General features: G+C 42.2%; 1 protein-coding gene across 1 annotated transcript; it reads left to right on the top strand.

Moving 5' to 3' along the window:
• The first annotated feature begins 1,098 nt into the window (after positions 1-1,098).
• On the top strand, positions 1,099-11,489 carry LOC139467837 (cadherin-99C-like). The gene is made up of 12 exons (XM_071249343.1): positions 1,099-1,164; positions 1,916-2,093; positions 2,733-2,900; positions 3,506-3,670; positions 5,029-5,160; positions 6,330-6,509; positions 7,116-7,306; positions 7,666-7,851; positions 8,975-9,630; positions 10,706-10,768; positions 10,919-10,953; positions 11,284-11,489. The coding sequence occupies exons 1-12, from the start codon at positions 1,099-1,101 to the stop codon at positions 11,487-11,489; spliced, it is 2,226 nt and encodes a 741-aa protein (XP_071105444.1).
• Positions 11,490-16,721: the final 5,232 nt, after the last annotated feature.

The raw sequence follows: 16,721 nt of genomic DNA on the forward strand, positions 1-16,721 counted from the left end.
TAAGGTACTTATTTCCTACTTAAAGTTTTACGTGGCATCTTCTTAATGATCTGACCGCCTCCGTGGTCTAGTGTAGAGCGTCCGCCCGGAAAACGGAAAGTCCACACACACACACACACACACACACACACACACACACACACACACACACACACACACACACACACACACACACACACACACACACACACACACACACACACACACACACACACACACACACACACTCACATGCATGTACGTCGCTATATAAGTGCAATAATTTTGTACGCGATGTAAAACCCCATTCCACCTCACCTTCGTCTTGATCTGACCTCAATAACACTGATGCGTGATGTCTTGTGGCATGTAAGGTCAAGATGTTTTTAAGGGACACCTATTTAAAACATATTTTACCTATGCTTGTTTCATATCTTTATTCCATTTATTTCCTCTTAATAATTATGTGTACGAGGGGATTCCTTTGCTGAACAGGTTACTACGTCAGGGCGTTAAGTATACTTATAAGCCTGACACACTTTGTAAACATGGCCCTCGATTAAACAAAATCAGTGCCATTTCATGGGCACGTCTCCTTTTTAACACGACGTGACGTTTGATCTCCAACGCTTGACGCCAGATAGGAGATCTATTGGCTCTTCTCAACGTTGTGTGGTGCGATACGGCACGGCCACCATATTGACATGTCAAAAATGTTCACGAACACATGAACCCTTTTCAATATAGCTCTTAGGTAGACAGCACATTAGCGGATAGCTAATATGTCCCAAAGTGTTTAGATAGACATAATCAAAAACAAACTCAATCTCTGATATTCTATTCACACCATTGCTATCGGCCTGCTGGCGGTGAATTCAGAAGTGTTTGTATGACGATTATTTAAACACTATACATAATTGCACAAACAATCATACAAACATGAATAGTCAAGCAGACCATAGAACTGCTATATGTAAGTTGCAGGCCTACCACGTCATTTGTGAAAATAATAGCCTGAGAAATCACCCCGAGAAATCTTCGTACATGGTGACATGTTGAATATAGCGAATGTCCGCCGTGCAGGTGGAGGGTAATTCTGGTGTATAACCACCTTCCAAGATGAAGATTCTTATAGCATCCGTGGTGGTGTTTGTCCTTGTATCCTTCATTGCCCCGTCACATCAGGTCTGTATTCTAGGACAGTTTCACTACAACATATATTGTGATATATACTATATTACTATATCCGCATTTTGAAAAGTCGACCTCGTGTTATTGGTTATATACATTGGTTATATACATTGGTTATATACATTGGTTATTTACATCAATAGAACCATACAGATTGGAAATGGTTTGCGAGTTTTGGGACTTTTTACTCCGATCTTCTACAGTTTGGCCTTAACTATGAAGGTTCATAATCCAGTGAATTTAATTATTAATTATGAATTGCTGCACGAATAATTTCTTGGCGAATTATACGCTATAGGGATTGAATTCGCGCTGGAAGGGTTGTATTGGAGTGAGTGAATGAAAATATTACGACGTAACGTTGCTTTGAAACAGCATATCAGTTATACGACGGTGTGTTGGTTTATTGGGAGAAGACAATACAAATGGAGGGTGGTTTGATGGATGTTCACCAAGAGCATGGTATGTCTCTGACAAACAAATGAAGAATCGGGATTCGAACCTTTCCAATAGTGAAAAACATACACCATGACCACACTCCTCATTTTAATTGACATTTGGTAATGTATTTCATTTTTTATACTGTTTGAAATTGATAATCTCTGACTGGAGAATTGCAAATTAACGAAAGTTCTTATATAACTATATAGGGTTCTTTTTAAATGTATTACACGAATTGTTTAAATACAAGTGATACAGACAATGAGACCCACCACACTATAGGTCACTTCCTTTTTCAACCAAGCAACCTGTGATATCCGGTGCGCCTATCGTGGCCAACCTACACGAGGAGACGGCTGTAGAGACAGAGTTGGTGTGTATAAACTGTACCAGCCCCGACAACAAGAACATAGAGGTGTCAGACCAGTCCATCACACCCAGTGCCACGTTCTTTGATGTCTACAGAATCGACGGCAGTCAAGGTAAAACATGATCAAATGGGAGCCTCCAACACGGTTTGATCTGAATTTCTAGAATGATCCACATTGCTCAATGCAGACTTAAAACAATCCTTTAAAGATTTTATTAAAATATGCTTGGGTTGTCATTTTTGCCCGGACTCAGTCCGTCGTTTCACATTGTCGGTATGGGTGTGTGAACGAGTGAGTTGGGTTTAACGTCGTATTAAACGTTTTGTACTAATAGTATTCCAGTTATATCATGGTATGTGGGAGGAAATCCCGAAGTGATGCAGGTGAAACGGACATGGTGCTTACAAACATAAAAACATGATCGGGGCAAACCGGGATTTGAACACACGACCATAGTTTCCTGGTGTTCCAAAGGACGCAAATCTGCACAGCGAATGTCGGTGCCTTAGGAGACTAGGCCATCCGTGCCCCCGGCATCGATCTTTGTGCTGATGTTGGGATGTCTCATGGAATCGGATGTTGTAAACCAACATACGGCTGACAATACTGTACGGCTGACAATACCGTTATCTCCGTCGAAGATTATCTTAACGCTGAGTGAGTTGACTCTTGTCGCATATTTCGTGTTTCCAATTTAATGTGAAGTATTTCCCATACATGTATATTCGTTAATGGTGACTTCTCTGGTAGAGTTCTGCATCCGCTACCTGCCCAGCCAGGGGTCGCCTAACTATAAGAGAGCACGAGCCTACGACATCACGATCCGGTGTACCGACAGCGACAAGGCCTTTGTTGAGGAAAATGTGGAGATAAGGATTCGAACAAACGAGCCACCCCGCATAACCTCGACACTTTCAGGTAGTATATTTATGACATTCAAGTGAAACCATTTACCAAACATGAATATAAACATACTAAAACTACAAATTCACATATACAGGCGTCCAGTGATGGACACAACAATAAATCTATTTTACATCGAGACAAAGGTACACTCCAAACATCGTGAGAAATATGTCCTTGTCTGCAGACCTTACTGTATTTCTTTGTGATACTGAAATAGAATGCGCTCACAAGTCTTAGCATGGGCTGTGAAAATGAAGTAATGCTGTTATCATCCTGCATTGTAGACTATTATTTTCAGACGAACAATGTTTTTTTGGTTAAAAGGTTTGGGTTTCGGAAATAGTTAATGGACTCTTTTCAGCAGAGATTTCTTATGATTATTGAAAGGGTTAGATCGCTATCATTTTTATATTACTTCATCGCCTAAACAACATAAACGCTCTACGGTTGCTGGGAATTTTAAAGATGTTTACATCCTACATGTTCTGAGAACATACAGCCGGGTAATTTTGAAAATATATTTCTAATGTTGAGGTATTATATTTTCCATGTCGCATGTTCGTCATTAAATGTGACTGCTGTGGGTGTGGTTGTATTATAATTACACCCGTTTGAAGATACCTGCTCGTATGACGCGAAGACTACCACTGCTGGAACATCACTTCTAAACAATCTCATCACCGTCGAGGACACAGACAACGACGTCCTCACATACACACTCACAACCGTCCCGGCGTCTGCTGCAGACAACTATGAAATAGTAAAGCCTAACCCTGGTTTCGGTGAGTCAACTCAGTCAACTTGAATATAAATATAACGAGAGCCACCTGAAATAACTGGGATATAACGAGGCCGGTTACGGTCAGTCAGTTCAGTCAACTGGCATACAACGTGGCCGGTTACGGTGAGTCAACACAGTCGACAGGGATATAACTAGGTCGGTTACGGTGTGTCAACTCAGTCGACTGGGATATAACGAGGTCGGTTACGGTGAGTTAACTGTAGTAACTGGAGTATAACGAGGTCGGTTACGGCAAGTCAACTCAGTCGACTGGAATACAACGCGGCCGGTTACGGTGAGTCAACACAGTCGACTGGTGTATAACGAGACCAGTTACGGTGGGTCAACTCAAGAAACTGATGTATAACGAGACCAGTTACGGTGGGTCAACTCAAGAAACTGGTGTATAACGAGGCCGGTTACGGTGAGTCAACTCAAGAAACTGATGTATAACGAGACCAGTTACGGTGGGTCAGCTCAAGAAACTGATGTATAACGAGACCAGTTACGGTGGGGCAACTCAAGAAACTGGTGTATAACGAGGCCGGTTACGGTGAGTCAACTCAAGAAACTGGCGTATAACGAGGCCGGTTACGGTGAGTCAAGTCAGTCAACTGGAATACAATGAGGCTGGTTAAGGTGAGTCAACTCAAGAAACTGGTGTATAACGAGGCTGGTTACGGTGGGTCAACCCAAGAAACTGATGTATAACGAGACCGGTTACTCTGGGTCAACTCAAGAAACTGGTGTATAACGAGGCCGGTTAGGTTGGGTTCAACTCAAGAAACTGGTGTATAACGAGGCCGGGTACGGTGAGTCAAATCAGTCAACTGGAATACAACGAGGCTGGTTAAGGTGAGTCAACTAAAAAAACTGGTGTATAACGAGGCCGGTTAGGTTGGGTTCAACTCAAGAAACTGATGTATAACGAGGCTGGTTACGGTGGGTCAACTCAAGAAACTGGGGTATATATGAGGCCGGTTACGGTGGGTCAACTCATCTTTGAATATGTGTCACATGTGTTGAGATTATTGAACATCGAGAAGATCATACAGTCACTGGGGTATAACGAGGCCGGTTACTCTGGGTCAGCTCAAGAAACTGGGGTTTATATGAGGCCGGTTACGGTGGGTCAACTCATCTCTGAATATGTGTCACATGTGTTGAGATTATTGAACATCGAGAAGATCATCCAGTCAGCATCGACGTTGTGCCACCATTGATATTACCACCACATCACGAAACTCATATTAAACAGAATTGAATTAACATGGTTTATGGCCGTGACTAGTGTGTAACGTGTTGTTACAGTTTTGCTAGCATAGGTGTGCCGCTGATATATTATTCGTCTATATCTAGAGGAAATCCAAATAGCGGCAAAAAACGACCTTGATGTTGAATGTAACTCTGATGTCACTTTCTACGTCAACGTCACCGACAGCAAGCACAACGCCGTCGGGCCCATCGTCGTGACCTGCACCGTGAACAACAGTACGTACAACACATATAGGACATTAATTACTAGAACTATTACTTCATGTATTCAAAGTGAATATACATGATGAAAAAGAAATGAAAATAATGATAAATATATGATAATGATGGTTTTAATAAAACGATCCTAATAACAGCAACAACGGCGACGATAATAATTATATTTGCCACAAATCAATAATTATTGATGTTGTCTGACTATTACTGTTGTAAAAAAAAGAAGAAAAAAGGATTACTGTCAAACACATTGTCAGTGGATGCCCAATACACAGTATCTTAAGCGACATATGGTGGAGCTCGATCATTTTATTACCGTCTCCGCCATGCTTGTGGTTTTGACACAGAGGAATGAATGAATGAATGAATAAATGTCTTTATTTCCTCCAGATAAATCCGAAGATTCTCAAAACATCAAGATTATGTAATTAAATAATCAAATAACACATTAATCAAACATATATACACACATATATACATATCAATGTCCCGCATATTTACAGGCTATAAACAGTGAGAAATATTGGTAAGGTTACCACACGTTGTTTAGGATATGTTTAATTTGATATAAATACTTTGAGAATTCAATAAATGTGAAATGCCACGTTATTTCATCACGAAGTCATTTATATTATTGAATTTTCTGTCCCCTTCAACACTAATGTGATTGACAAGATTGAGGAAAAACATGGCAAATATGCGGACGTCGCTATCGAAATGTCACGCTTGCATCCCAAGTACCAAGTTGTCCGACTCCCCATTGTTCTCGGTGCCTTAGGTTTGGTACTTCCCAATCTGTTGACTGACATTGGGAGAGTACCCGGGTTTGCTACCAGGAATACAACTCTCCTGACAATCTGGGTAATGCAGAAGGCTGCAGTGTTGGGGAGTCTTCACATTCTCCGAAAAATTCTGGATGGGTTTGACTAGGCCGCGCTTCCTGAGAAAAGTCCCATTCGCTGTCTGGGCTGCGTGTAGAGGGGGCCAGGGCACTGTGCTGTGATGATGAGCCTAACCAGCCTGACTGTGTCAGGATCACCCAAACCCCCTTGGCTGTATTTTTATTTCAATCTTTAAATTGATAATAATTATAATAATGATACATTCTAAAAAATAACAATAACTGTTGCAATGACATATTTATTACGTTTTGCCTTGTGATGCGATAGAGTACACAACCCCTAAGATCGCAAACATCGACAAAGAGATCTTCGTCAGCGAGGACACGGCCTTGGACACGTCACTGATCACTTTCATCACTGAGCCCAACGAACCCACTCTGACCACGACCTATGAGATAGCAACAGTCCCAGCCAGCGCGGTGTCTTTGTTTGACGCAACCAGTACAGGTGAGTAGCGCTGAGTGAGTGAGTGCGTGAGTTGCCTCTCACGTCGCTTGGAACAGTATTTGAGTCATATCCCGGTGTATCAGCTTGATGTGGGAGGAAAGCCCTAAGTGACGCAGGTCGTTGACTTTGAGTAATGAGGGGAAACACATGAGCTCGGGTACGTCTCTGGCACATCAAGGAACATAAAATGAGTAAGTGAGTGAGTATGGTTTTACGCCGCTTTTAGCAATAATCCAGCAATATCGCAGCGGGGGATAACACAATGGGCTACACACATTGTGCTCAGGTCGAACCCAGGTCTTCAGCATGTCGACCGAACACTTTAACCACTGGGATGGACCACACGATCGCAGGAACCGAACACTTTAACCACTGAGATGGACCACACGATCGTAGGAACCGAACACTTTAACCACTGGGATGGACCACACGATCGTAGGACTCGACTAAGGTAAAAACAGAGAGAGAACATACAAATGCTGCGTACACGTTTGTATGTTGAACAAAGATGTATCCTCTCTCTAATGCATTATCAAATCCATCCATTCATGTCTGTTTTGCGGGTATTTATTTCAACCTTGACATTCATCTTCAATATTATGTCAGCTAACGACTTGAAACTAGCGGGTCTTCTGAACTATGAGAACACCCAAATGAGGAACGTCAACGTCAGCATCAAGGCCGACAACGGCAAATGTCCACCAGACACCCAGTACCTCTACATCCGGGTCACGGACGCTAACGATCTACCGGAACTCGGGCCGAAAAATGTCACAAAGACAGTGTATGAGGGGACGGTTAGTATTATATTTACAACCTAGACAATGTCTAAGGGTACGTTAAATAGGTTTTTTTAACAACCAAGACAATGTAGGGGAAGTTAATATCATAATTTACAGCAAAGACAGTGTACAAGAGACGGGTAGTATCAATGATATTTAACAAGCAATTCAAGGCAATGTAGGAGAAGACAATTATATTGATATTTTACAACCAAAATACTGCCCGAGAGGCTCTTACTATGATACCTGACACCCATGTACGTGTGGCGGTTTCAAGAAGTGCCTAGACATCCGTGGCAGTACTAATCGGCGTAAAATATTTCCTCTATGAATTATGATGTTATGACGATACTGTAACGTGACTTTGTGTTCAGATAACTGTCAATCCCGAGTTCACCATCACTGACGAGGACTTGGACGATTCCCACACCTACAGCATCGTATCGGGTAACGACAACGGCTACTTCACCATCGACCCGGCCACAGGCGTCATCAGCAGTGCTGTAATTTATGACGTAGATCAAGGAAGAATGCCTTCAAATGCAACGCTCCTTGTCCAGGTAACATGACACTTCTGACACAACACTTAATAATGCAAAAATTAGTACAAATAAATGCAGTGTCGTCGTTCTTCTTTAGTCAGTGGGTGACTTCGGTTACACGCTACTTATCGGCAACATGTCGTAGGACTTGGGGGGGGGGCATTCAAGCCAGCGATCCGCATTGATCACATTGATCCTCACATCCAGACTACAGTTCAGTTCAGTTTATTGTTTTCAAGGCCATATGACCAATATTATATACATTATTGCACATGCATCATGGTGTTGGATTACATCACATTTCCGTTCCAATTATAAATACAATATACATATACTTTGACAGATGAGATATATTCTCAAGTCTTTTACAATTGATAATATGATAATAGACATCATATGGTGCTGGTTGTCTGTTAAAACTTCACAGTGAGTACATGTTTTGGTATAGAGAGGACACACAAACAAAACATGATTTTCATCTTCTAGTCCTTTACAGTGCGAGCAGAGAGAGTCTTCATCAACTCTATTACACCAAATGTATTATATCCACTTCTAAATTATAACCAGGTTTTCCTGTAATTAGATACATTAATAATTTGGACAGGCATCCATACTACATGTGGTAATGTTTAATTTGGAAGCTGACACTATTCAGATATGTTATTCAATCTCACTAAAATCAGACCTTAGTTCCCGCTAAACAAAGATCTGAAGACATCCCATTAGGGGTCACGTCAGAACGACCTTTCATTCGACCATCTTATGAAAGTGACAGTCGGAATGTGATTTCTAATCATGCAACCTTGAAAGCTTAAACACGACTGAATCCATACAATCTAGACCATCTATTAGCCATTCCACAATGTTCTTTTGATCAGGTTTCAAATCTGTAAACATGAATTTGTCAAAATATGTTTCGAAGCACAGTCGCCAATTTGAAATTAGTGCCGTAAAGCACGAGAAAGCTGCCTTCTGATTGGTCATTCCATTGGTCGGTCAAAGTTCGCATAAGTTTGGTCTGACGTGACCCGTAATGGGATGTCCTCAGATCTTTGTTTAGCGGTAGCGAGAACTAAGATCTGATTTTAATGAGATTGATATGTTATATAAATTAGGTAACTGTAACACAATCATACTACAGATTCAAGACCGGAAAGGAGACGCCATAGACAACGCTACGGTGAACTTGTACATCCAGGACGCCAACGACAACCCGCCCGAGTTCAGCGCCAACTCCACATCCCAGTCCTTCTCAGTCAGTTCATGCGGGCAGCTCGGGGAAACCCTTGGCCAACTGTGGGCTGAAGACAAGGTGGACTCCGCCTACCAGAGCAACAACGTCAGCACCATATTGGCTACTTCCAACAGCTACCTGACAGTCACGCCGAGCGGCGACATCATCCACAGCGGCCAGATCCCAGCAGGCACGGTGTCGTCACTGACAGTGTATGCCCAAGACAGAGGCGTGTACCCGAGTGTCCAGACCAGCCGCAACCCCGTCACCATCACCCTCGTTGGGCAAACGTGTACGACGACACAGCCGGTGACCGTCGTTGTCAACAACGCTGGTACTGGCACAGGCACTGGCACAGGCACTGGTACTGTCATAAACACTATTGCCACAGTTGCTCCGACGACAACTACTACAACAACGGCAGCCCCATGTACTGGTTTCTTCTGCGACGCTGGTAACATTGCCCTGACGGTTCTCGGGAGCTTGTTGGCACTCGGTCTTCTCGGTTTGCTGTCTGCTTTGATCTACAGATACTGCTGCAACAGACCCGTTGAGGTTAAACGGTAAATATTGTCGAACCTTTACTGATGATTTCAACGTATAGTCTCATGACATTACATATTTATATGTCTTAAGTATGGTGGCCGAGAGTGGACATCGCTTTATCGATTTCAATGACGGCGCGAGATCTCTTACTTGTCTCATGCTGTCACTTTCTCGTCAAGTGTTATCGTTTCATCGCCTCGTGCTGTCACTTTCTCGTCTAATGTTATCGTTTCATTGTCTCGTGCTGTCACTTTCTCGTCTAGTGTTATCGTTTCATCGCCTCGTGCTGTCACTTTCTCGTCTAGTGTTATCGTTTCATCGCCTCGTGCTGTCACTTTCTCGTCTAGTGTTATCGTTTCATTGTCTCGTGCTGTCACTTTCTCGTCTAGTGATATCGTTTCATCGCCTCGTGCTGTCACTTTCTCGTCTAGTGTTATCGTTTCATTGTCTCGTGCTGTCACTTTCTCGTCTAGTGTTATCGTTTCATCGTCTCATGCTGTCACATTCTCGTCTAATGTTATCGTTTCACTTTCTTGTCTTGTGTTACTTCATTCTCGTCTCATGTCATCGGTGTATCGATAAAGTATTCTCCCCTCTCAGCTACCGTACTTAAGGTGTGAACAAGTTGTCGCATGGTGCGGGTGAGAGTGGATGTTTGTACTCCTCATTCAACGATATTTCGTCTTTATTAGCGGTGACTTGTAAGTCTGACCTGTTGGCCTTGGGGTCGACCACTAATGGATGATAACACGAGCATCTATACAGACAGTGTATCCACCCAATCTCATACTGGGCGCATGAAGCATCGCGAAGTGGTTTCAAATAATAAACAATACAAGTAACCATTGTAACCTGAGGTAAACTAGGTTTGATTATCATTTATCATGGAAAGTTTTCAGTATCTCACACCTTGTGTCATCACTCGTTTTCAGTGGTCCATTCATACAATTTCCACAGCTAATTGCCCTTTACATCAACGGAATCGGTTTAAAGATAAAATCTACGCTGGTTATTCTCTTGCATTGACATTTTATATTTAACTGGAAGAAATATGAAATATGAAGCTAAACATATTTATATGTTTTGCCTCAGGTCTTGGACGCCGCCTAGGAAGGTGCGACCCATAACCCCGCCGACACCACCGCCACGCGTAAGGTAAGACTGTTCAAGCTACGTTCTAACGTTAATCTAATCAACGTACTGTAACTTTAAGTCTTGGACTTACAGGAAGTTGATAGACGGCAGTTTGTATAACGTACCAGAACACCGTCATACACTAATCAGATCATTGTGTCTTCATTCCAGAACGCCCGTCACGCCACAGCACATCACCATTGAACGTAAGTAGACAACGGATATGGTATAACACGAACAGTTAAACCTTGTTTATCCGGACGTTACCATTCCACGTTAAATCGCCCCTAATACATTTCGAATCCCGTATATTTCATAATCATATTTATAGGATGGAATTATCTTTCAGAACCTTATTTCAGTCTGCGAAAATGTGTTTGACGGGGCGATTGGTTAGCCTTGTGGATAATGCGTTAACCCTTCACACAGAAGATCCGGGTTTCATTTCCTACTTGGGCACGATGTGGTAATCCTATTTTCAGTATCACACTCAGAGTGTTTTGGTACCATTCCTAACTGTTTCTGTTCTCTTGCAGGTCCTCCTTCCATTCAGTACGTTCCGGTACCCGTTGCCCCTCCACCTCCTCAACTAATGCGCGTGCGCAGAATCGTCCCTGTCAAACAGCAGCAGCAGATGGTCAAGGTGAAGAGCATGGTGCCTGTGACGCAGAATGTCAGGGTCAAACAGCTGGTTCCTGTCCCGGGGAATGCTACACAAGCTATTGCTGCAGCGCCAAAATAGACGGCGTGTTTGTGCGTTTATATGACTTGTTTATAATGTTTAAGTTATTAAATGTTGTTGACGAGTACAGTATTTTGGTTCAAAAAAGACAAGGCGCTGTATTCTGCTGCTTCTGTCGATGTGTGATTATCAAAGCAGTATTCAAGAAACCAGACAGCTATTCTGTACCAGATACACGAAAACACGTAGTTTTGAACAATGCAAGCAGTTGCATGGCACAGCAAGAGTTTTGATATAATCATAAATCGATGTCGTTATTTCCCCTACATTCACCCAGGTGCACAAGAACATCTTTGATCAAACGTAGTTTAATTTGTATAAGGTTCGGGAACATATTCATGTACAACAGAGGGTACATTACATTTCACGCAAGCGAAATAACATTTCACGACAAGACCTCGTTCAGTCTGCGTCAGTGTCACTTAGGTTTAGAAAGATTGTGAAGATCAATATGAAAATACATAATAGAACATTAGTCTTTCCTAAAGTTTTGTTTGGTTGTCTCTGACAACAGTCCACACCACCTTTACGACTGTATTGATATAAGAACTTCTTTACGTTTTTCTTACATAAAATATAAATGTTTTGTGAAATTACGTTTTACCACCGATAATGTTTTCTATCCATTTCCTGTTCGTTTTCAATTACTTGTACTTAGTTTCTTGGTAATAATGGCCGTTTACATTATTTATTATTGCTACTCGTTCGTGTGTGTTTGGAAGAAAAAAATAATTAGAATGACATTTACCTCACAGCCGTGACAAAAGGAATAAAACATTATATCTTACCTACGTTTTATGTGGTGGTTTTATAATTTCAACTAATTCGAAACCAATTATTGGATCGCCTCTGTGGTCTTGTGGTAGAGCGTCCGCCGGAGAGCGGAAGATCCGGGGCTCGATCCCCAGCCGCGTCATACCAAAAGACGTTAAAAGATGGTACTTGTTGTTACCATTTCTTGCGCTCGGCATTAAGAGGCTAAAACAAGGACTGGTCGTCTCGGAGTCAATAAACTGTGTCTGTGTAGGGTACTTATGTTAAACCGCGGTGTGGTATCTCAGTGGGCAATAGGCATCATTCCGGATTAGTACAAGTACACACCCACACGCACACCCACGTGCATGCAAGTCGCTATATAACTGCAATAATCTTGGACGCGACGTTAAACCCCATTTCACCTCACCTCACCCGAGACCCATTATTATGTCAAGTCATACAATGTAAAACCCATTGTATGGGAATAGGTTCTGTACAACTATAACATGTAGTTGGTAGGTAGATAACTATGGTTACGAACCTACCGAGTCTAAAAAATGCGGAAAGCTTTTAACATTTTCTGTCCAATGGAAAAAACTATAGTGAAACTTCGTTAACCCAATCTCCATTAACAAATATTTCACTCAAACATAGTGACTAATCCCGACGGAATGGTTGTTTTCTATCTGCTACCCATCTCATGTGTCATGCAGAGGTGAAGCTATTACCTGAGACAAAGCAGTCTATTCGGGACTGTCATGCAATGTAAGAGTGAGTGAGTGAGTGAGTTGGGTTTAACGCCGCTTTTAACAGTATTCCAGTTATATCACGGCGTGTCAGCTTAATGTGGGAGGAAAGCGTGAAGTGATGCAGGTCTCAGACATTTACCACTTCGGTGAAACCCACGAGCACGGGTATGGTGCTGACAAACCTAGAAACATAATTGGGGCGAACCGTGATTCGAACCCACAATCATAGGTTTCTGGTGTGCCTAAGGGACGCAACTCTGCACAGCGAATCGCGGCGCCTTAGACGACTTGGCACCCGTGCCCCCCTGCAATGTCAGGTGTTGCACATGGCTTCTTGAGACAAAGATCAATACTACTCAGACTATTTATATCTTAACAGTACTATGTACGAGGGACGTTCAATAAGTATTGCAACTTCAATATAAGACCAAGTTGCAGAAGATCTTTTGGACTTTTATTTTTCACTATAATCTTCATTCACCTCAATACACTTATTCCATTTGTCCTTCAAGTTTTTAAGGCCACTTTTATAGAAATCCGCAGATTGACCCTCTAACCACGCCTCTGTGGCAGCCCTTATGTCCTCGTCATCCTGGAAGCGTCTTCCACGTAGGGCAGATTTCATTTGCCGGAAACGGGAAAAAGTCACCGGGGGCTAAATCTGGGCTGCACAGTTAAATCACCAACCCTACAGCCAAGACTTAGCCCCCCCCCCCCCCCCCCCCCCACCCCACCCCCACCCACCCACACCACCATCCCCCCCACCCCCCCCCACCCCTGTGACTATTTCTTGTTACACCGTTGCGACGTTTCGATGTAGCTTCTTATACCGTTTTCGATGTAGCTTCTTATACCGTTGTCACGTTTCGATGTAGCTTCTTATACCGTTGCCACGTTTCGATGTAGCTTCTTATACCGTTGTCACGTTTCGGTGTAGCTTCATATACCGTTGTCACGCTTCGGTGTAGCTTCTTATACCGTTGTCACGTTTCGGTGTAGCTTCTTTTACCGTTGTCACGTTTCGATGTAGCTTCTTATACCGTTGTCACGTTTCGATGTAGCTTCTTATACCGTTGTCACGTTTCGGTGTAGCTTCTTATACCGTTGTCACGTTTCGGTGTAGCTTCATATACCGTTGTCACGTTTCGATGTAGCTTCTTATACCGTTGTCACGTTTCGGTGTAGCTTCATATACCGTTGTCACGTTTCGATGTAGCTTCTTATACCGTTGTCACGTTTCGATGTAGCTTCTTATACCGTTGTCACGTTTCGATGTAGCTTCTTATACCGTTGTCACGTTTCGGTGTAGCTTCATATACCGTTGTCACGTGTCGGTGTAGCTTCATATACCGTTGTCACGTTTCGATGTAGCTTCTTATACCGTTGTCACGTTTCGATGTAGCTTCTTATACCGTTGTCACGTTTCGATGTAGCTTCTTATACCGTTGTCACGTTTCGGTGTAGCTTCATATACCGTTGTCACGTTTCGATGTAGCTTCTTATACCGTTGTCACGTTTCGGTGTAGCTTCATATACCGTTGTCACGTTTCGATGTAGCTTCTTATACCGTTGTCACGTTTCGATGTAGCTTCTTATACCGTTGTCACGTTTCGATGTAGCTTCTTATACCGTTGTCACGTTTCGGTGTAGCTTCTTATACCGTTGTCACGTTTCGGTGTAGCTTCATATACCGTTGTCACGTTTCGATGTAGCTTCTTATACCGTTGTCACGTTTCGGTGTAGCTTCATATACCATTGTCACGTTTCGATGTAGCTTCTTATACCGTTGTCACGTTTCGGTGTAGCTTCTTATACCGTTGTCACGTTTCGGTGTAGCTTCTTATACCGTTGTCACGTTTCGATGTAGCTTCTTATACCGTTGTCACGTTTCGGTGTAGCTTCTTATACCGTTGTCACGTTTCGATGTAGCTTCTTATACCGTTGTCACGTTTCGATGTAGCTTCTTATACCGTTGTCACGTTTCGATGTAGCTTCTTATACCGTTGTCACGTTTCGATGTAGCTTCTTATACCGTTGTCACGTTTCGGTGTAGCTTCTTATACCGTTGTCACGTTTCGATGTAGCTTCTGATACCGTTGTAACGTTTCGATGTAGCTTCTTATACCGTTGTCACGTTTCGATGTAGCTTCTTATACCGTTGTCACGTTTCGGTGTAGCTTCTTATACCGTTGTCACGTTTCGGTGTAGCTTCATATACCGTTGTCACGTTTCGATGTAGCTTCTTATACCGTTGTCACGTTTCGATGTAGCTTCTTATACCGTTGTCACGTTTCGGTGTAGCTTCTTATACCGTTGTCACGTTTCGATGTAGCTTCATATACCGTTGTCACGTTTCGATGTAGCTTCTTATACCGTTGTCACGTTTCGGTGTAGCTTCTTATACCGTTGTCACGTTTCGGTGTAGCTTCATATACCGTTGTCACGTTTCGGTGTAGCTTCTTATACCGTTGTCACGTTTCGATGTAGCTTCTTATACCGTTGTCACGTTTCGATGTAGCTTCTTATACCGTTGTCACGTTTCGATGTAGCTTCTTATACCGTTGTCACGTTTCGATGTAGCTTCATATACCGTTGTCACGTTTCGATGTAGCTTCTTATACCGTTGTCACGTTTCGGTGTAGCTTCATATACCGTTGTCACGTTTCGATGTAGCTTCTTATACCGTTGTCACGTTTCGATGTAGCTTCTTATACCGTTGTCACGTTTCGATGTAGCTTCTTATACCGTTGTCACGTTTCGATGTAGCTTCTTATACCGTTGTCACGTTTCGATGTAGCTTCTTATACCGTTGTCACGTTTCGATGTAGCTTCTTATACCGTTGTCACGTTTCGATGTAGCTTCTTATACCGTTGCGACGTTTCGATGTAGCTTCTTATACCGTTGTCACGTTTCGATGTAGCTTCTTATACCGTTGCGACGTTTCGATGTAGCTTCTTATACCGTGGCCACAACATGTCATGAAACAGTGTGTAACGTGAGTATATTAGCAGTACCTGAAACACACAGGACAAAATTCGATCTATCTAACTTAATGTTAGTACATTGTATTTCCTTTCTCATTGAATTATTAATTTTAAAGTTACTTATATTTACTTAATTCCTTATCATGTACTTAAAATGTAAACCAGTAACTAATATCACTAAATATATATACTGAATTACTCAATTTAGAACTTTTAAACTAATTGCGATTGCCAATATGATATGGAACACCTAATTTACTCAGTTTGTAGGATGATTATGATTAATACATGATTATACATATTCATCAGCTCAAACATGCTAGTCGCGTCGATGTTAAGCAACCATTGAACGTAAGGAAAGTGATTGTCATTGAGTATAATTTTCAGTATGTCTAAAAGAATATGAACATGAGGTGTTCGGTGTTTTACAAATTGGTAAAACGATTGAAAAAGTCTTCTTCGCGTTCTTACGCAGGCAAAAAAATAAATTAATGAGTGAGTGAGTATGTATGTTGGACCTTCCTGACCTTGTATGACATATTTCTCTGACCATGTGTGATTGATGACAATAGCTGATAGACACGTTATACAAATGGGGACGCTGTTCTAGCATGTACGACACCTTTTTCGACAAAGGTGGTCCAAATGAAAATGAGCTGAAAACAGACATTGTACTGAACAGTGATCAGTGTGTATCATGCCTATAGTGTCTTTTGCAATAATGAAATGAATACTTCAAAAA

The sequence above is a fragment of the Haliotis cracherodii genome, unplaced genomic scaffold, assembly GCF_022045235.1.
Source record: "Haliotis cracherodii isolate W230 unplaced genomic scaffold, xgHalCrac1.p SCAF_1, whole genome shotgun sequence".
In the NCBI taxonomy this organism is placed as follows: Eukaryota; Metazoa; Mollusca; class Gastropoda; order Lepetellida; family Haliotidae; genus Haliotis; species Haliotis cracherodii.